We start from the raw sequence: 22,134 nt of genomic DNA, 5'->3' as shown, positions 1-22,134 counted from the left end.
AAAAATCCAGCTCCAGCGACAGGCTTGGAAGAACAAAGGCTGTTTTTGCAGGATGCTGCTCTTTTTTGGAGAATTGTATAGAGTTGTGACTGCTCGCTAAGGAGGCTGCCCTTGCTGGGTCTTTGTTTAGGTATTTCAGTGCTCCTTTCAGCCCACTGGGTTTGCGTGGAAGCCAGTTCGGAAAGATTTAAGGATGGACACTCTAGATTTGTTAGTGGCCGAGCCTTTGGGCGCTACACACGTTCAGAGAAGTGGGAAGAGGTATGGGTTGGCCTGTTCTTCCTGCTCTTGTGGAAGTGGTGCAGGCTCTGGACTGAGCTTGAAGGTGCTCGCCACTTCTGGCTTTAGACGTCGTAAGGTAGTGTGGGGGGAAAAAGACTCTTAGTGAGTCATCTTGGAGTTCGTTGGCTTTGGAGGAGCGATCGCCTCTTGTATTGTTGTTTAACCGACGGATCTGTCAAGTGGCTTCCCTTTGTTCGCTCCGTTGGTTGGATAACAAGGTAGGGTGACTCTTTAAAAGAGTTTGTGTTGCTGAGTCATTCCCCCCAGTCTGAGAGGTAATTAGGAACAGCTGGTGCAGATACGCGCATCACATGCCTCCACTATAAAAGGCTGAGCAGCACACACCAGAGGTTGCTTCAGGAGGCCGGAGGGGGCCCAGCTGCGGGCTGTGTGTTTTGATACAGGTAATCAGTGAGTGACGTGGAGAGCACGCTTAGGACGTGGCCAAGTATAACACCGAGGTGGTGTTTAAACAGCAGCCTCGTGGCCTACTGCGGGGTAATCAATTTGTGCTGGAGAAATTTCAGATAAAAGTGAGGCATTGAACAGTGTTGGAACGAAACGTTTCCTTCACTTGGTGCCTTAAATTAATCGTTTCGCTTTTACTGTTGATGCTGAGTGATGAATACATGCTTAAGTTATTCCTTATAAAAGTTTGTTTTTGATGAGGTCACAAAGGGGATTTCCTTTCAGGGCTTTTAAGTTTTCCTGCATAACTAGTTTGTTTCTAGGGTCAGAGAGTTGGTAAAGGATAGAGTCATTAGGTTTTCTTGGATCAAGCCTAGTACAAGGGGTCTGTGGGAAGACAGCATGTGTCTGTCTTAATCTAGTGTGATTGCTTTTGCTTGAAAAATGAGTACGTACACATACCAGTCACTCCTCAGTGCAAAGTTAGAGATGGAAATGTGTGTGAGGCGGGGGAGAGCTGACTTCTCCCCTTGACTGAAAGAATGAAGTTTTTTCTCCTGTAAATTTTCTTTACAATTATTGATTTAATTTTTGTTTTCTACATTTATTTGTGTAGTGGTCAGAGGACGGCTTGCAGTGTGGTTCTTTCCTTCCACTCTGTGCTTTCTGGGGCTCGAACTTAGGTCATCTAGCTTGGTGGCAAGTGCCTTTACCCATCAACCATTTTGTGGGTTCCAAGAGTGACTATGAATTCTTTATTACTGATGGTCAGTTCCTTTAAAACATTTGTTGTAGGAAAGCAGTTACTTTGTTGCTTTAGGGATTTAGGGGTTATTAATCATGTATCTTTTAGGTATTAGGAGCTTTCAGGTACTGTACAAAATTATTTTTCTGACATGAAAATATCCAAATTTTGCTTTTAAAAATAAAAGACAAAAAGTTAAAGAAGCAGAGTGACATCATTGCTTGTGTATTAAGTAATGCACTTCATCTTGTTTTCTTTTGAGGAATACAAATTTCACTTACCACTGCTACTCTGAAACTGTAACAGGGTTGTTTTCGTTTTGTTTTGTTTTTAATTTCCGATCGCTTCCCGAGAGATGTAGTTATTTAAAAAAATATTCTTAGTATTTAATTTTCACTTCATAGTAGATTTTACATTGGAAAGACTAGAAGATGGGCCAGGTGGTGGTGGTGCACGCCTTTAATCCCAGCACTCAGGAAAGAGAGACAGGAGGATCTCTGAGTTTGAGGCCAGTCTGGGCTATAAGAGCTAGTTCCAGGACAGGCTCCAAAGCTGCGCAGTGAAACCCTGTCTGGAAAAACCAAGGGGGAGGAGGAATAGAAAATGGTATTTTCTTGCTAAATTGTTGAAGTTAGTGATAGAAATAAGAAATGGTACAGTTAGATTAGATATTGAATTTGGAGGTGAGATTAGTGGGTGAGTGGGTGGATGCGTGTGATCTGCAGAGCAGTAGAAGTACTGCAGGAATACTGCGTGATAATTTACACACCGAGTGTATTGTTTATAATACAGTCTTTAAAATTATAGTGTTCTCTTACCCTTTGAGAGCCTATAGTTTTCACCCTTTTTTATAGTCTTGTGGGAATTATTAAAACTGTGCATTTAGATAATCCCTTGTGAAGTGGTATTCTATTTCTTAAAATGTCAACCTCTTAGGAGTGGTTACTAATTTTTGTTTTACATTTTTTGTTTTAATTTATTCTCTTCTCTCTGTTTATGTGTGTGGGTGCACAGGTACCATGTAGGTCTGAGGGACAGCCTGTAGGAATAGGTTCTCTCCCTCCGCTATGTGGCTCTGGGCATCAAACTCCAGTCCTGAGGCCTGGCAGCAGGTGTCCTTACCCACTGAATTGACCCACTGGCCCGGGAGGTGTGGCTACTATTTACCATCAAGTTCCACCTCAAGACCTGTGCCTTTGTACCTCTGTACTGTGCCGGTAACTCTCCCAACAACAGTTACAAAACTTGTTGAAACCACCCAAATGGCGAGGACTCTTCACAGTGTGGCTTGCTTTGTCCACGGATGAGGTTTTAAACAACCAGCCCCTTCAGGTTTTTAACTTTCTGTTAGTGGGACACTTGCTTGAACATTGAACCCCATTGCTTTGGAAGAGTCAGCAAAATGAAGGGATTGTTTTAGGTGGTGGGATGGATAATCTATGACCTTCTTTTGATTTTAGAAAGACATGCCAAGTGAGAGACCCAACTGTTGTCCAAAAGTTTGGGTAATCTGACTGCTGTTTGCTAAATCCAGGCCCTTTGCAGAAGGTAAACATTTCAGAACAGCAGATAAATTACTACTTCGCATCACCCTGGACCCCCGGCTTCTGCCTTAGTATGGCATTAGCAGATCTGACGCTGGGGTACCTGTACAGTTGATAGAGAAGCCATAAACTCTGGGTGGGAGATGTAGACCTGTACTGCTAAAGATCAGGTCTGGCTAAGTGGTCATCTTTTAGGCCTTGAGGCTAGCTAGCTTTTAACTTACTTGTGCTTGAAAAGTGGTGGTGATGATGATGATGGTGGTGATGAAGATGGTAGTGATAATGACAGTGATGATGATGATGATGATGGTGATAGTCCATCACAGATTACTTTGAGGATCTTGTGTGTCACTGTCAACCAAGTGGTCAGGACATAAATTGGTAGGTCCTGCTTTCTGGTGTCTAGAACGAGGCAGGTTGTACTCTGACTTACATGGCCTTGTTCGGTAGCTTCTGGGAGGTGAACTAGCAGCCACCACCACGGTGAGCTGGCTGCGTGCCATGGGTTAGTTATTGCTGCTAGACATACAGCTCAGGTGAACACTAGCGGTAAGTCGGTAGCAGGTTTTCAGGTTGGTGCTTCTGGGCTCTCAGCCTTGGAAAGCGCTGGAGCACTCTGTGCTGTCACGCCAGTTAAATGTCACTGGTTTTTGAAGAAACAAAAAGGAGTTAGAATTCTCTGTCGGGCTCCTCCTTGGCATCCTAGCTGAGGATGCTCAGACCCATCAGATGTAGCAGCCTGGCCACTCCCCCTGTGCTTATTAGTGCTGGACTGGAGATGGCCTCTCAGTTTTGTTTCCTGGGCTCTGTCCATCCATGGGGAGCTTGTGTAATATGTACATTTACCTTCCGGTCGCAGCTTGCAAGTCCTGTGTTTTCTTTAAACCTGGAGAGAAGTCATTCATGGTAGGGACCCAGGGACAGTGGGTTGGGTGTGTTTTTAGCTGTACAGTGGGTTGGGTGTGTTTTTAGCTGTCGTTGTACCTGTGATAGTTAGGAAGGTGCGTCAGACACTTGGATTTGCTTTCATCCCGGTGTGAGTTTCCTGCTGGTGAACAGCTGTCTTTCAGTGTGCCTTGGCTGTGTTGGCTTACCAAGCGGTCTGCTGACTGCCTCAGAGTTATCCAATATGGGCTAGTTCTGGTTCCGTGAGTTTTGAAACTTGGCCGTGTTTTAGCAGCTTGGAGGAGAGGGTGTTGTATGTCCTTGTTGGCTGTTGAGACACTTAGATTTGGAGTTTCTGCTGTCAGGCATTGTGATTACCGAGAAGGTGACTGGAATCGACTCCTCAGTTTAATTTTGCCTCTTGAGATACAAAGGAAACTAACTGATCTCAGGATTTATTTTTTAACCTGTAGTTGCCTTAGAGTGAGCAAATATAATTTGGGTTGTGGAGATGTTAGCTATCTTGTATACCTCACACCTCCATTCAAATCATCCTTCCTTAGATCTTTCTTAGTTCTACTCAGAACCTCAGTTTTGGGTGCATTTGCCTGGTATTAAACCTGCCCCAAGGCAAACCTGGGGAACAAAGCAACAGGGGCTGTCCAGTAATCAGCTGCTGTCAGGACACTGCAGACTGCCCTGAAGCAGGCCAGCCGCAGGCTCCCTTCTCAGTGTAGGGAGAGCTTGAAAATGTTCATAATACGCTGAAGTTGTGTGCAAATTATATTCTGTTAAAAGGACGTTTAAATGCATTTTTAAAAATCCTTAGGCTATTCTTTGTTTAAAAGAATAGTTTTGTAAAAGGAATTATTCCTGTTTTCTGTCTGCCGTAGTCAGTGTTTCATTGCTGTGCAGAGACACCATGATCGCAGCAGCTCCGATAAAAGACAGCATTGATTTGGGGCTGGCTTACAGTTTCCGAGGTCTGACGCGTTTTCATCAGGGCAGAGAGAATGGCAGCACATAGGCAGACACGGTGCTGGAGAAGCAGTAGTCGAGAGTTGTACGTCTAAATCCACAGACGGTAGGAAGAGAGAGGCATTGGGACTGGCTTCGGCTTTTGAAAGCCCAAGGCCCACCCATAGTGACACACCTCCTCCCACAAGGCCACACTTCCCAATCCCTCTCAAGTAGTGCTACTCCCTAATGACTAAGCCTCCAAACCTGTGAGCCTATGGGGGGAAATTCTTCTTCAAACCACCAAACTATCTGATAAAGTTCTTTTATTGAAAAACAAAAACAAAAGAAAGCAGCCCCTCCGCCCTCTAAAAAATCCCCACCACTTTTGGCCATATTTTAGGTGGGGTCAGTGACATCGGACAGATGCTCTCTGCGTTCTCATTTTTCTGTAAGCTTGAATTCCGCTCAGAAGATTTCTAGAGCTGAGCCTTTTTTGGTGGTTGGCCTTTTGTAGCTTGGCTGTTAGTGGCGGGCCATTTCCTAGGCTGGAGATTAGAGAGTGAGGTCTCTGCCCTCCTTCACTCCTCTCCATTAATCTGGTTAATTGACTTGTACCTCCCGGATGCCCTAGGAAGGCGCTCTAGACTGAGAAGGCAAAGTCTTCAGTGTCCACTTGAAGAAGTAGGGAGACCCACCCACCCACCGACCCACCGACTTCCCCGCTTGCTGGTGTCCTTCTGTGTGTAATGTCTTCTCCGTCTGCTGAGGATGCTAGCATCTTTTACCAGTCAGCTCAACCAGCTCAAAGAGTTGACTGTAAAATACTTAGCTATAAACATTTGTTAATATTTTTAATACATTTATTAGGTTGAAATTCCAGAGTAAGTGGTTTTCAGTGAGAACAGTAATTATATTAGTGTATATTTTGCGTTTAACTCCTCATTTTGAAATGAGAAGTTGTTATTGTGTATTGGCTCAGGTGTCACTCCCTAGGTACTGATGTGTATGTCCTGTAGTTTCCTGAGGTGTCTTTTTCGGCACAGCACACCATTTCCCACTGTGTATGAACCGTCTCTTAAATGTCAAGATTCAGCAAACTAGTTTATGGCTCTCTTAAGAATAGTTTCTTCATTCTAGTAAAAGACTTTGTTCCTAGGCAGGACAGCCCTCCAGGAGAGGGTCATAGGTGTGTCTGGTTAGCAAGACCTTTAATGGTGGAAAGCTTGCCACCCTGCCGAGGAGTCATCCTTGCGCCTTCAATTGTAGCTGTCAGGGAGGGAAACCGAAGGAAATCCCAGTTGATGCTGAGTCTGTGGCCACTGGACTCAATTTTATGTCTTTGTGGCAAAGGACTCCCCAAGTGCTCATCAAGCTCCAGGTCTTTGAGTTTCTGTGAAGCGTGTTTTGTGTCTGAGGACTTTCATCCCTGCTGTAGTTGGGTTCAGGCCTCCAGCATCTGGGGCACCCGTCCCGACAATGGGCTGACATGAAGAGTTGTTGTTGGCTGAAGAGCTCACATAGGAGCGCCCTCCCTCCCCCCAAAGCCCTCTGCTGGTCACTGCAGCCGCTCTGACCTGGTGATGGTCAGGGTGGGGGTGATACATGTTTGGGTTTAATGATGCGTTGTTCTTTGTCTCCTCATGCATTCTGTGGCTCTTCGCACTGTTACACACGGGCACATCTGATAAGTCTGGGTAGATAGTAGGGTGGCTTGCTAAATTTACCTCAACGTTTGTGACATCGGAGCTTGCCAGATACTGGGTTTGCATGCAATGTAAACTTACGGCTTTCTATGTCCGGAGCCTCTCTAGGCATTGGCAGGACTTTATAGAAGTATGGCCAGTTGCAGTAAGATATGCTAGGCGATCACAGATTGTGAGAAGCTTCCATTTGGGGAAGTCAGAAGAGCCTAGGAGCTAAGATGACGATGTGGTTGGGTGGAGGATACTGTTTGCGTTGGCAAGTCAGACATTCTGCAGAAGTTTAGCTTGGGGATCGAGGTTGGAGATACCAGCAGCGTCTGTTCACTTTGGGTGGCAAGATAGCTGCCACAAACTTATTTATCCCAAGGACTAAGTTTTCTGCAAGGAGACAGATACCCCCCACCCCCCCACCATGGGGTGCTTTTTATCAGTGTGGGAAACTTTCCCACAAGCCTGACAGATGCTGCTCCCCTCTCTCTCCTTTATGTCAGTGGTCCTCCAAGCCAGTGTTTCCATGGAGATGTCAGTGTCAAGGGAAATGAATGGAACCTCTGATTGCCTTTAATGGGGAATGCCTCTGCGCGTGTGGTAGCTAGATGTCTTCCTCTGTTACTCCCACCCCTTGGGGTTTTGTTTTCTCTTGTGTCAAAAGGTCTCTCACTGAGTCTGGACCTTGTTGATTGGGCTGGCTCATTGGTCAGTACAGCCCAGAGATGTGTTTGCCTCCTGTGCTTCCCACACCGATGCTGAGCACCGGAGTGCGAGCTGCCACTATGTTGCCAGGGATCCAAACTCTGATCCTCATGCTTGCAGAGTGAGCACTTAGCGTGGGCCACCGCCCTAGTCCCCAAGCCACACACTAAAATGAAGCTATGTATTTTGGTAGTCACTGTGAGGCCATAGCCGTGGGTGTCTGTGTCTTAAAGTCAGTGGTGGGTTTTCCACTGTTGATTGCATCTTTGTTGGTGAGCACAGAAAATCCCATTGTGAAGATGGAAATGTTACTGGTCCTTTAATCTAATCGACATTTAAAATAAACGCGAGCAGCATTTTAAACTAGGGCCTACTTTTATGCTTATAGCAATTGCCTCATATTTATAGGGTAATATGTGCTTCTAGTAGGGAATTTGAATGCCAAAACCGAAGGAAGTAAAAGAAAAACACTCACCTCAATAGTTGGATGAATATCCTAATGACTGTGGTGACGGATGGCACCCATACCATGTAAACATGCCACGCCTGTTTGACATGCATAAAATAATTTGAGTATACATCTGGACACGTGTATCTGAAGTTGAAGACTGAAGTCTGGTGTGATCTTGAGTTTATGTTCCTGCTGTGGCCTTAGATAAGCCCTTGAATGTGGTGGGGAGACCCAGATGAGGTGCGAGGACTCAGCCTGGCCCTCTAGAGCTGGGGGCTTTCAGGGAGAGGAGGACTGTCTTAATTTTTTTCCTGTCTCCGTGATAAAACACTCTGACAATCAGCTAACGGGAGAAAGGGTTTGTCCTGGACCGCAGTTCAGGTCTATGGCGTGGATTCTAACTGGTCCTGATAAGAAAAGCTCAGAGTCAGCTATCGTGGGTGAAAGCTCAAGGGTCAGAGAAGCAGGGCGGCCAGTTTCTAGAGTTCTTTCTTCTGCCAGTGTCTAGACCAAAGGGGCGATTCTGTCCCTATGAGCCCTCAGACCGCATTCTAAACTGCATCCCAGACTGCACCTCAGACTGCATCCATTTCTATAAATCCTCAGACTCTGAGTGCCTGACCCCTCCCCTCTTATATTCCTCTCTCCACCCACCCACTCCTGTCTCCACCTACCTAGTGCTGGGATTAAAGGCGTGGGATCCCAAACTCTGAGATCACCTTTGTGTGAGTTGTTTGTCTTTTAGACAGATTCAATCTTATGTAGCCCAGGGTATCTTTGAACTCACAGAGATCTGTCTGCCTCTGTCTCTCCAGTGCTGCCTAACCTCTATGGCTAACTAATAGCTTAGCACTGTACTCTGATCTTCAGACAAGCTTTATTTGTTTTAGCATAGATAAAATATCCCCACGTTCTGCCGGGGACGTCGAGGTTAAGAGCTAATTACATCACATCCACAGTTAGAGATGAATGCGCCCAGAGTGCTAGCTCAGTTTCCCCACACTGGATCCTCTGCCCAGGGAGCCCAGGGAATGGTCCTGTTCTCAGTAATGATAGGTCTTCCACAATCATTCGGGACACACCCTCAGAGGCATGCCCAGAGGCTGACCCTGCCCCCCACCAGATGATTCTAGATTCTGTCAAGTTGATAATTAATACTAGTCATCAACAGAAATCCCCAAAGAAAACTGGCAGCAGTGTGCCAGAGAGGCTGGTTGAAAGTCCATGAACTGTGGGGTCCTGGAAGCCTAAGGACTGTAGGGAGAAGGTGGAAAAGGTGTTGAGTATTGCTGAGGTAGCTGTGCACAAAACTGATAATTTGCCCTTGGTGGACTCACATGAGATTGCACAGAGAGGGAGTAGAGACAGTGTGATTGTGGATTGCCCTTCCTGGGAAAGAAAAGTAGAGAACCCCAAGTGTGTATTAGCCGGGGTTCCCTGGAGGAACAACCACTAGATTTGCTGTATATTAAAAGAGGGTTAGTTAGATTGGCTCACATGATATCGCCTGGGTGGCCCCACAGTGACCTTTGCACTCCGAGTGAGGGAAGGTGGCGCTGAGAACCAGAGCTACTCAGTACACCAGGCCAGACGCCTCAGCAGTCCTCATCTTTTCCTGCAGGCCTGGGGGATTCCTTGAGAGCTGCTGGTTTTCATCCCGTGTGGGAAGGCTGAAAATCTGAGTTCTGCTATCTTCATGGGATGGCTGCAGTGGAGAGACAGTGACTGTGGCAGCAGCAACTAGTAAGACAGGCAAAGAGTGGAAAACCATTCCCATTGGGCTTCCATAGATTTGGCTGCTGCTGGATGGCGCTGCCCCCACTGAGATGGAGTGTAGGAGGAGGGCCCGCTTGTTCGTCCTGGCCACCCGACTAGCCTAGCCCTGAAATAACCACACAGAAATTGTATTCATTAAAACACTGCTTGGCCCATTAGCTCTAACTTCTTATTGGCTAACTTTTATATTAATTTAACCCATTTCTGTTAATCTGTATATCGCCACATGGCTGTGGCTTCCGGGTAAAATTCCCAGTGTCTGTCTCCTGTGACTCCATGGCTTCTTCCTCCCAGCATTCAGTCCAGTTTCCCCGCCTAGCTCTGTTCTGCCCTATCAACAGGTCAAGGCAGTTTCTTTATTAACCAATGAAAGCAACACATAGACAGAAGGACCTCCTACACAAATGGATAGTCCCATTACAGGCCGTCTGATCGAGAAGAGCCTTCCCAAGAGTGAAGAGGCTTGCCTCAGGTGATTCCAGATCTTGCCAGGTTGTCCAAGTTAGCTGTCACAAAGGGAATGGGGACATCAAGAAATTTCGAGAGGATCCTGACATTCATCCCCTTACTGTATCTCACCACTTTCTCTTACTCCTCCTTTTTGTTAAAATCTAAATTCGTTGTTTAAGATTGATTTCTCTTTTAGACACCTTTCCTATTTGAAAAATCTTTAGACATTTTATCCGTTCTTACAGCCAATTTACCAGCAATTTCTGTTTAACTGAACCTGACTTGGTTTTGCTACTATTTCTGTGAAAACCTTTCAAGTTTGTTTTTAGTGAAATTGATACAATGTTGTTTGAAGTATTAAAAAGTTAGAGGGAACAGCCTGGTTTGCAGTGTTGTGATTCTGCTGAGATGCAGTATCTACTCACTTCTGGTGTTGAACTTTTTGGTGACCACTTCTGTGTCTGAAAGATGTTTATGTGCCAACCTGACACTTTGTGTTCATTTCCTGTGCCCCTCCCCCTCCTTATCTTGTTAGTTTTGTTTCTGCTATTGAGAGCCTGTCCCACTCAACTCTGAATGTTTTCTCTTTTTATTGTTTTCTTGGTCTCATTAATTTAAGCTGAACCTTGCGTTATATAGACATCCTACTACTCTCTGCGCTCTTGGATTCTGTCCCCTCGCCTGCAGTTTTGTCAAGGCCGGTAATGTTTTCATTCTGTCCTCTAGCGTGATGCTATTCTAGGAGAACCAGTTAATAGTATTTGTATTATTTTACCTGTGTTAGTATTGGGTGTGGACTAATGCCATTCTATGAGAACCAGTTAACAGTGTTTTTTATGATTTTAACTGTGTTGCATTGGGTGTGAACTAAACTATGTGGTAATGCATTTCTTTTCTCATTGTTTCGGTGTGAACCTGAGATTAAAGAACAACAACACACATTCATGGCATAAAAATCAAATCATATGTCAGTAATTATCCTAAACATATTATGTATACCATCTCTTTTTCCTGAGAAAAATAACTTCTTCTGTTTCTACGAGAAAGAGACAGGAAGTAATGTGCTCAGCTGGCTGGGAAGACACCAAGTGCTACTTTGTCCCTCAAGTGGCCGCTGCCTCACATCTGAGACTCTGATAGAGTCCTTACTCCATTCTAGGAATTCTCTTGCCTTCTCTTTAGTGGCATCTGGTTGTGGATCTTGGGATGTCTGAAGTGTGTACTTAGACATGATACAGGCTTTGGGGAGGCAAAGTGACCCAGAATTTCACAATTTGGGTGATTTTCGGTTCCCCCCTCTTGAGCTTTTTGTGGGAGGCTTAAATTAACTGGGGTGGTCATTTTCTGTCCATTACTTGCTATTCATCTAAAAAAGAAATCTATAGCTACCCCATTGGGCAGTGCACACTTCCTAATAGATGTGTGAGTCAGGACACTCCTGTCACCACTCGTGGTCATTGCCATGAGGAAACAAAAGGAGGAGGCATAAGAAAGGGGAAGAAGTGAAATCGCTTGTTTTCAGATGGCGTGATTGTGCACAGAAAAACAAGTAAAGAATTACAAAGAAGCCGCCAGAATTAATGAATTAGCTCAGGTTGTTGAATTTTGGTTCATGTCTCAGAAATACATTTGCAATTACATAGAAAACCTAGAAAATAAAGTATAAGAGCTCAAATTTATTTACAGTGCTACAGAAACCACAAAATGAATAGGAATAAATTTAGCAGAAGATGCACAAACCTCCTTTGCTCCAGACGTCATCATTATAACATTAAGAAATATTAAAGAAGTCCTTGGAATGTGGAGAGGGAAGCCCTATTTCTAAGCTGGAGAGCTCGATTTGTTAACTGTTCTCTCTAAGTAAATAGTTTTATTGCAACCCTAATCATAATTCTACTAGCTCTTCTGACTCAAAGATAATAAAAAAAAAAGTCTAGGAAGAATTAAACCTGTTTCATGCAAGAATATAAAAAATGGCCAGCACAAGCACATGCAAGGGTACCCAGCATCATTAGCCACCAGGAACACAAACAAAAACCGCAGTGAAATACTCTGCACACACCACAGTAGCTGAGATCCAGAGGACGGCACCGCGAAGGGGTCGTGCTGGTGTGAGCCGCTGGAACTGCCGCTCACCGCTGGCAGCGATTAGTCCATCAGGGGACTATTGTGTGACTGCTACGGAGCATCCTCCTCCCGGTCACTCAGCTCTTGTCTTCTAGGCCGTGCCCTGGGAATGCGGGGCGAGCGTGTGTCCAGGCACACGCAGTTTTATTAAAAGTTTAGTCTCATCCCCAGCTGAGACCAGGTCACTTATCTCTCTCTGTTACCAGTTAAGTGGGTGAACAAATGGTGGAATATTTGCATAATGGAATATTTGCCAACAGCAGCAACAGAAAGAAACATCAGATGTCCTTAGCATCCGTGTGTGCGGAAAGCACTCCGCTGAGTGAAAACACTTGAAAAAGAGCACAGGACAGAATCCATTTGCACGTCGAAAGGGAGCCTTGTGTACAGTGATGGTGACAGGCCCCGGGCCAGCGGCTTCCCATAGCCAGGCGCATGGGGGAGACGACTGGGAGAGCCGTGGATTCGAGGGCCACAGAAACCCATACGCCTCGTTGCTGGTCTTGTGTATATACAGTTTTCAAAGCCTGTTGAAACTTGGAGTGCCGAGGCAGAAGAACTATAGTTTGAGGCTAGCCTGACTACCTAATGAGCTGTGTCCTAACAAACACATCTTAGCAAAATAAAAGCTCATTGAAGTGTGCAGCTCAGACGCAGGTAGCTCATCGTGTGTAATGTGAAGGCCACGCTTGATAACGGTGACTGATGCCTGCTGAAAAGTCTGGATGCAGGAAGGATACTTTGTTGCTGTGGACCAGTCCTAGCGGCTTGTGCGTATTTTCATAAAAGATGCAACAGTCCTTGTAAAACTTTAAGAAGTTGGCCAGCGCGCTGGGCAAACAAAAGACCCGGTTGTTTCCTAAGTTCTCTGAGAGAAGAACGCAGCAGGTAGTGATAGGGTGTCTTTGGTTTTCAGTTCTGCAGCTTGGACCTCTGTTTCTTCAGTTTGTTGTTTTCTTTCCTGAACTGTCTTCCCTGCTTTTCTGAACTTAAGACCCTGAGTGGGCAAAGATGAATCTGCAGATTTGGGATGTGAGAACCCTTCTGTTGCCGATGTCCCGGTGGGAGACTTAACTCTCTCTCCAGACTAACTGCTCTCCAGCTACTCGCCTTTAAGCCCAACTCTGTCTTAAAATTTCATATACAACATTTAATCCAGTAAATGTATGACAGGCCAGGCATGGTGGCACGCACGTTTGATCCCAGCACCTGGGAGGCAGAGGCAAGGAGATCTCTTGAGTTCAAGGCCAGCCTGGTCTACAGAGTGAGTTCCAGGTCAGTCAGGGCTATATATAGAGACCCTGTTTCAAAAACCCAACAACTCAAACAAAACGAAAACGAAGAAAACAAAATCAACAAGACTGGCCATTACTTAAATCTGTAACTGTTGAGATTGGGAAAAGAGAGACCCAGCCTGAATCAAGCTGTACCCCAGTGCAAGGTTCTTAGTGACGTTTTCTACTTTTAGAAAGTCCATGTGCTACAAAAGCAGAAGGGGGGCAGGAAGACACTACAGGGGAGGGGAGGGGAAGTAGGGAGAGGAGAGGTGTGGGAGAGGACAGAGGGGGCAAGGAGGACCAGTGTGCTGAAACCTGCTGCTTTCTATGCTGACTTAAAATTTGAATTTTAAGAAGTTCCTGCCTCTTTAACTGCAGAATATTTGAATCCCGCTCTCCGGAGTCTTCCTGAGCACCAGCCTTTGAAACTTGCCCCTTTGAATGGTGCTGTTGGCAGGCACCTTTGCTTTAGTCTTCTTCCTCTGATCTAAATAAATAAATAAATAAATAAATAAATAAATAAATAAATAACTTTATCAGTGTTCCCTGTCAGTCCCACTTTAGGTTCCCTTAAGGCTAAGGGAGCTAACCCCAGAGATGTGCTATCAGGTGTGGGCGACTGGTATTTAAGTCTCCAGGAGGTTAAAGGAACTAGCACCTCTCTGTTACTGGTTTATTCCTCCTTCTGGCTTTCTCCTGGCCTGTGAGCCAAGTCTCAGGAAGACAGTGCTGGATTAAATTTCCACCAAGCTTTTGATAATAAGTTTTTTTTGAAAACTTAAAAGTAATAATAAAAACAAGTTTTTGAGGATTCTTTTCTACGGGCAGCCTCACCTTAATTTTTAACATTTTAAAGAAAAAAGAAAGCCCTCAAGGCCAAAGGACTAAATGTGTCCATACCATAGTGTGTCTGTCAGCTGTCTGTCACCTCCTTGAAAGATGGACATAAGGCCGACTCCCAGATTTCAGGACACTCCCATTGTGGGTAGCTTGGTGTGGGATACAGGAACTAACTTGGGGAGTTAGAAGCTTATCAAAGGTCAAGATAGATACCAGGTCCAGGAGTTTGCCATCAAACACTCTGCCTTTCAATTAGGTGGCCATGAAGTCCCAGCAGGGGATGCCCCTAGGGGGAGAAGAAGACACATCCCGGAGACTGGATCAGCTGCAGACCCAGAGTGTCATTTATGAAGAAGAGCCATGATGAGGGTTTTAAATATGATTTCTGATGTCCTTTGTCCGTACTTACCATAAATACCTTTGGGTATCTTGAATTGCTGCCTTATTTACCCTGGTCCTCGTGGTCATTTTGAGCACCTAAGTCACACTCTTGAATGGGCCTTTCTTTCGTTTGTGTTCTCGTGGCACCCCGTGCACAGAGTGGCACAGGTGACCATCACAGACAGAACTTGTGTCATTGTTCAGTGAAGTCCGAATGTTTGGATGGCGGTCTTGTTTCCTGTGCCCCCTGTACCGAGACCTAACACACATCATTGTCGTGAGGCTGTGGCAAACTGTTCTTTGTACATTTGCAGCTTTCTGGCCCCATAAAGCCACACCCTAGACCTGTGCTCTACGAGGCTTTGCAGACCTGACCCTGCCGTTTTAGGCAGGTTGAGTTTTCTGGTTTGTACATTATCTGAAGATTTATTAAGAGATGATGACTCTCAGCCTTTTGTCTTAGTCTCGCTGTTGTTTTGAAAGTGAAAACACCAGCCAAACAGCAACTGTATTACAGTGTAACTCGTCCATCATGGGTAGAGAACAGAACATCTCCAAGCTGAAGTCCAGGAAGCTCTGAAATGCTTGCTCATCCTTTGTCAGTTGAGGGAATGAGTCAGCAGTTTGTCAAGGCCAGCACACCTTCGCTCCAACAGAGACAAAGGTGCCTGTCCGGAGTGCAGAACTCTTCAAGGGCAGTGAGTCCAAGCTTGGTTTAATAACAGTTAGAGATGTGAGTGGCTGAAGTGTGGTCGTTTGCTTTAGGTTTGAGAAGTGTTGGCCGGTGCCTAGTGAATGTTAGTAGGAACGCACAGTCATTGCGTAGTTAAGGTGTTGGGTGAAAGGATTTCTGACTGCTTAGTTCGGGACACCTCTGGGTACTGTCCCGCTGTAAGGAGGACAGAGGTCAAGGTGGCTTCGTTGCTGACAGTCACTGTAGTGAGGGTGTTTACAGTCGGTGGCCCTTCCTCTAACTCGGCCACTTGTGTAGTGTTGTAGATCCCAGAGGCCTGAGCTGGGATCCTTTTGGCCTGTTGTGGTTCTGGAAAAGTCATCTAAGTGCTTCATTCTGTGAGGTCTGATCAGTGCACCTCCAGTCACGGATGGAACGTTCAGAAGGTATCCATGGTCTGGGTTTGGGTTGTATTAAAAATGTCAAGTCATTCAGCAGCGAGTACCTGTAGCCGGACAAAGTGCCATCTTCTGTACTTGGATTGTGGCAGAGTGCAGTCTAGACAGAGTTGTGACATTAAGGCTGAGGCCTAATAGGTGAAGAGTCAGCCGCCCGCAGTCATCCAAGTGGCCAGCATGTGGAGAGTGGAGGCTCTGGGCTCTGCGGGTGAGCGGCAGGCGGGAAGGGCTGTGGCTGGAGAGTAGCATGGGCAGGGGGAAGTGATCTGAGAGAGCAGAGGGCTGGCGAGTGCCCCAGAGCCCACCAGCCATGTGACTTTTAAGAACATGCTAAGGAACTGGGTATGACTTTTAAAAACTTGAAGATTTCTAAGGGTTTCAGCAAGGCGGATGAGGCAGAGACAGAATCACTTGAGTGGTGTGAGCTTTGTTAATGTCAGCCCTTCATAAAAAGCTTGCTGTGAGACAGGCCTGGTGCTCAGTCCCTTTCCCTTATCATCCCAGAGAAACATCACGACCTCTCAGGGAGGGGCTGAGCCACAGCAGGGTAATCAGCTTGTCCAAGCCGCCACGCAGCTGTGGCAGAGCTGGGATTTGATCCCAGTTACTCTAAGATTCTCAGTCCCAAGCTGTTAGTGCTAAGACATTCATTCAGGAATCTTTAAACTGAGTCAATCACAACTGGTTTTTTTTTTTGTTGTTGTTTTTTGTTTTTTTTAGATTTTCATTTGTGTGTGTGAGCATCTGTGTAAGTGTATAGGTGATCTCAGAGGCCAGAAAAAGGCAGTATACCCTGAAGATGGAGTTACGGGCAGTTGTGAGCTGCCCAGAGTGAATGGTGGAATCTCAAGTCTTGCCTTCTGCAAGAAATAGTAAGAGCAAACTTAACCTCTGAACCATTTCTCCAGGCCCTGAGATTATTTCAGAGTACTTTGTATGGGTGTAAGGATTAAATGCTAATATATGAAGGTTTTCATATTTTAATTTTTTGTAACTACATTGGCACACATCTAAACTTGGGAGGTGTGTAGAAGGATAAGCATTTGTAGAAACAGGACTTGAGTGCTCTGATTAGAGCTAGAGAGAAGCATAGGCTTCAATGGTAAGGCCGAGGCGCCAGGACTCAGCATAGAATTGTATATGTGCGCCTGGCAGGGAGGGGTGTGAGGAGTGGGTCATGGAGTTCCACGGGAGCAGTGAAATTCCTAATGTGAGCTGTGCTTACTCCACCCATAGAGAACCTGGCCTTAGTGGGTCCTCATGTTTATTCCAGCTCCTGATGCTTGCTGCTCTCAGCTGTGATTGCTAGCACTTGGGGCTGGCATCCTACCTATGTGAATGTTCATGTCCCACCTGAGGGATGTGAACCCGTGATGTGTAATCTGTGATTGCTAGCACTTGGGGCTGGCATCCTACCTGTGTGAATGCTCATGTCCCACCTGAGGGATGTGAACCTGTGATGTGTAATCTGTGACTGAAAGATGCCCGAGCAGGGGTGATAAACCAGATATGATTCTCTCCGAGTCTGAAGTAAGCTGTGATCCACTGTATCTCAGAGAAGCAATGGGCCATGAGGCCAGTGATGGGGGTGGCTTTGATGGGGTCACCTTAGGATCCATAGAACCTTTAGGTTTTGCTGTGCCATTTGTCTTTCCAAGGAGAAAAGAAACATGGCAAGTCAGAAAGCCATTGTGAGGTGAGACAAGGGCACGCATAGAACTTGGATGGGCGGTGTGGAGTCGAGCTCCTGACATCACACACTGATGACAGCATCAGTCTCTCGGCTTTCACATTTCACTTGGCTGTGTGGTGTTCACTAGAATGATTGTGCTAAGCGTAAGACTGACACACTTTGAAGGTTTCTAACCTGGGTGGCTGGAAAGCGTGAGAGCATCCTGGGGCGGGTGGCAGTTATGACGTTTGCCTTGGCTGGCAGGCCAGTGTGGGCAGCTGCCTTGAAGGAGGACACCTGTGGCTCCTGAACTCCCACCACAGGGGACAACAGGATTGTGGGAAGCTAATCTCTACTATGCCTAGCAGTTCTTAGTAATTCCTTGTTGCTAACGGAATCATGAAGAACCATTTTAAGAAGAATCTGACCGCTCCTTCTGTAAGGGTACAATCCCAAAGTTCCGTTCACGTTCGTGTTTAGTGTTGACGTCACAGTGATGTGTGGTCTGCTGGGTGAGCTAAAGGAAGGCTGCGTCCTTCACCCAAGGCGGAGCAGCCACATACTACACTTCTGCGGAGCTTACCTTTTACCTGTGTGACAGCAAACACAGAGTAGAAAAGGATTTATGGATTGATTTGTATTTGCAACTAGAACACCAGGGCTTTGAGGAGGAATGAACTTGTGTGGTGCTGATTTCTCCTTCCTTGTCTTGTATGACAGTTCTCCTTCTAACCCTCTGGGGGTCAGACAGTGAATTGCGTGTCAGAAGAAATGAATGATGCAGAGGGGCTTACGGGTATCATCTGTGGGGTGCACACTAGTGGGGGTGCACACAGGCCATGGGGACTGTAGGAAAATGCTATCTCTTAGACTCTTAATTGTAGTTTCTTGTGTGTCTCAGGGTGTATATATCAGAATAGTCATGCCAGATATAATAAGCATACATGTATTTGGGGTACCTCCTTTCTTTGAGTGCCGGTATTGTGCACATACTAAAAAAAAATGTTTGAAAACCACTTTATGTTCAAATGGTGATACTTTGTCTTACATTGTAACATTTGAGGAGGGGAAGGCTTTCTGTGCAGGCTAAACCATACTTTTGGTGATAACTGTGGCTTTGTCTGACTTTGACCTCCCAGAGCGCAGCTTGTAGAAAGTGAGTTCTAAAATGTGTCCTGACACATGGGACCTCTTTTCCTGTGCTGTGGAGTACACTTGACCTTGTGTTGATCGGAGTCTCTGGATGAGAAGCTATGCATGTGCCTAATCGTTGCTCCTCATTGTGGGTGAACGGGGTGCCCATCCCAATGTGTGACCTGGCCATACCCATGAACTGTCTCCAAGTAGAGGGTGGGATTTAGACTGAAAGTTCTGGCCATCCCTTGGCTCTTATCTCAATATTTTTCAGACATCTAGGAAGTTCTGGGCTTAGGAAGTTCTTACTCTTTAAGAGCCTTGCCTTAAAGTTAAAATTACTGTCATCAACCTGCTTTGCTTGAAGTTTGTTGAATGAATCTAGATTGTCCCTCCGGAGACTTTTGCCTTCATTTTTGTGTTAGTAACAAGTACATGTTTTACTTCATGCTGACAGTTTGTTGTTTAAAACCCCTCACCCCCCGAATATGTTAAGTGACATCTTCCCTGTGTGTTTGCAGGTCGGTGACAGTTAGAAGCATGCTTTCCACTGCTCTCCCTGACCCCGTCTGCCACCCAGGATGTCTGTGAGCGAGAGCGCAGTGTTTGCCTATGAGTCTTCCGTGCACAGCACCAACGTCCTGCTCAGCCTCAATGACCAGCGGAAGAAGGATGTGCTGTGCGACGTCACTGTCGTGGTGGAGGGCCAGCGGTTCCGAGCCCACCGCTCGGTGCTGGCTGCCTGCAGCAGCTACTTCCACTCGAGAATCGTAGGCCAGGCCGATGCTGGGCTCACCATCACACTGCCTGAAGAGGTGAGGGGCCACAGCGCTGGCAGTCACAACCAGCCCTTACCTGGCTACCTTCTGATTATGAACCAGGAACGAGCTCTAGTCTCCCTGAGATGAGCGTCTCGGGGAGCCTTTCTGTAGCAGCCCTCCTCCGGCTTGTAGCAATATTGACGTGTAAGGTTCTCCCTTTGGATGTTCATAGTTGTTGGACAGTGGAATATGTAGATCCAGTCCCTCCAATAGATTATGTCACTTAGAGAGTGCTGGCTGTGTGACTGTCCCATGGCGGGACAGCCATGACAGGTTCAGGGTGTGTGCGTTCTCTCTCAAGACATCTCCCATGAAAAGCAGGCACTCTGTACGTGTATTTCTCCCTGGTTTCTTTTTTTTTTTTCTTGAGATTATCTTTGTTCTTTGGGAGGAAAGAAATGATCTGTTTTATTTTTTTTTTTTTTTGGCCGGTGAGATGGCTCAGCAGGTAAAGGCATCTTGTTGGCCTCAGTTTAATTCCCCGACTCACATAGTGGAAGGAGAGACCAGAAGCCTGCAGGTTATCCTCTGACCTCCACATGCTTGCTGGCACACCCTCCCCCATCCCCCACCCAGTAAACAAACAAGTTAATATTAAAGAACAAAATGGTTTAGTGTCTTCCTGGTAGAGCCCTGTTTACATACACCCTCCCATCCCTAGTCTGTGTAACTTCAGCTTGTGAATACTAGGGTCTCTGCCACCTTCCTAGCTTGTACTGATTCTCCTGGCTCTGTTTATTGGCCTGTGGTTGGGCAGTTATTGCTCTTAGTATATTTTCACATTGGACCCAAAGGGTTTTAAGGCGACTAGGAGACTGTAGAACTTACTGTGTATCATAGTGTGTGATGTTCCCTGTTGGTGTAATTGGATAATCTGAAAACTAACCCCTAGTGGAGCCTGTGGCTGGTGCTGCATCTTGTCTGTGTCTGTGTCTGTATTATTGGGGGGTGGCTCAAGGGTACCCTACAAAAGAACCTGAATCCCAATAGTGGCATGCTTTCTACAGTTCATATTTAAGCTATTTAATGTGTCTTTAGGGGTAGAACAAAGTATGTTTAATGGATTTTTAAGAGAAGATGTATGTATTAATACACAAGTATATGTATAGTGTGTATATTTGTATGTTTTATGTTCATTCTGATGACGTCTAAATCACAAGTTTTCAAATATTTGAACTGTTCCATCACAGTGACAATTGAAGACATTGCATATATTATTTGGTTGTTTTAGCATATTTTGGAAAAGTTTAATTGAAATTTTTATTCAGATTATTATAAATTTAGTACGGTCTTAAGGAATAGTGCTCAGTGTTCCATCAGTAATGTTCTGAAAAATTAATAATGTTCCAACAGGAATATTGATGGGATGGCTGTAGTGTTACGTGCATTAATTAGTTTCTGTTAGTTCTATAAAGGTTCCTGTATTCTTTGTAGTTACAATCTGGAACCTGAGGATCCTGCATGCTGCTTACGCTAATTCTTTCTTGCGCTTGGGCCCCATTCTCCCTTCCCCTCTTCTGTCTCTAGATGCTGGCAGCCACTTTCTGTGAAGTTTTGTCATTTCAAAACAGCCATGGAAGTGGGACAATGCAGTGCTATGTGACTGTGTTGGGTTGCCCTTTTCACACTTAGGATAATCTCCTTGATATTATCCAAACTTCTTGTACCAATAGTTTATTCCGTGTTGCTGATAAATATTGTATAATAGTTACGTCTTAATTTTCCGTTTTACCCATTGAAGGAACTGAGATTAGTTTCGATTTTTACCTGTTACAGATAAAAGTCGCTTTAGGTTCTTTTGTGAAAATAAGTTCATTAATTAGGGATAAAAAATCAGAATGTTTTTCTGGTCCTAAGGTAGTTTTGCATATTTAATATTAAACTACCTAGTGACTTTTAAAAGTGTCTGTCCTCTTGACCTCCCTACCAGCATTGGGAATGACTCAGTTTCACTGTTCTTGAAGAATGTGGTGGTGTTTATTTTAGCAGTTTCGAGCTAAGGGCTGTAAAAGTAGCCTGTTTTAGGAGAGCCGAAGTGCTTTGGTCAGTCTGGTAGTGATGCAGAGTTCTAAGTGTAGTTTGTATTTTGAACCCAGGGTGAACGCTCTGTGCACATTTGTGGGCTCTTTCCACCCCAGCCATGCAAACACAGCCTCGGGGTAAATGCATAGGGCACAGGGGTCTGTTCGGAGCTTTAAAGCCATTCAGAAGCAGGGATTAGAACCTCTGCATCTGGATCATTAAAATATTATTAGAAATATTTGGCACAAGGCGGTACTTACCTTTTTTTTTTAAAAAAAAAAAAAGATTTGTTTTATTTTTATTTGTGTGTGTGTGTGAATTCAGATGCCAGCAGAGGCATCCAATCCCCAGAGCTGGAGTTCTAGGCAGTTGTGAGACTTCCCCATGTGGGTGCAGAGAACCAGACTCAGGCTCCTCTGCAAGCGCAGCCAGAGCCACGATCACTGACCTCTCTCCAGCCAATACTTTGGCTTATTGTGCTGGTTTTGATAGTTAAGATATTTCTATAAGTATTTTATAAGTACTTCTCATTTTTAAAAATTCCACTCTATAGTTTATTAGTTCGTATTGTTTGGCCTTTGGGAACTGCACCAGCACCTGGCAAAGCCATTGCTGTTTTCCCCTATGAGTGGATCTGCCCTGCTTTATTTCACAGATGACCTCTTTCCAAGTGCAGAATCACGGTTTTGTCATAAGGAGTAGACTGTATTGATGTGGAATTCCTAAAGTGGAGGTTCAGTCCTGTTGAATAGGGGTGGGACCCTACGTTGCCCATCTTCCTTACTTTTGCATTTCATAGAGGGTTATCTTTTCTTACAAATTAAAGTACCTA

At 45.3% G+C, this 22,134-nt stretch overlaps 1 protein-coding gene across 1 annotated transcript in view; it reads left to right on the top strand.

Annotated features, from left to right (window-relative positions):
- Bach1 (BTB domain and CNC homolog 1) overlaps positions 1-22,134 on the top strand; it is a 39,144-nt gene that overhangs the window by 627 nt on the left and 16,383 nt on the right. Inside the window, exon 2 of the mRNA XM_085685729.2 lies at positions 18,981-19,274. Coding sequence (XP_085541855.1) covers positions 19,041-19,274 — 234 coding nt within the window. The 5' untranslated portion in view covers positions 18,981-19,040. The remainder of the gene's footprint in view (positions 1-18,980; positions 19,275-22,134) is intronic.

This window comes from Myodes glareolus, chromosome 2, assembly GCF_982192425.1.
Source record: "Myodes glareolus chromosome 2, mMyoGla1.1, whole genome shotgun sequence".
Taxonomy (NCBI): Eukaryota; Metazoa; Chordata; class Mammalia; order Rodentia; family Cricetidae; genus Myodes; species Myodes glareolus.
Note: the sequence above shows the minus strand (reverse complement) of the source record. Positions and strands in the feature narration are given on the sequence as shown.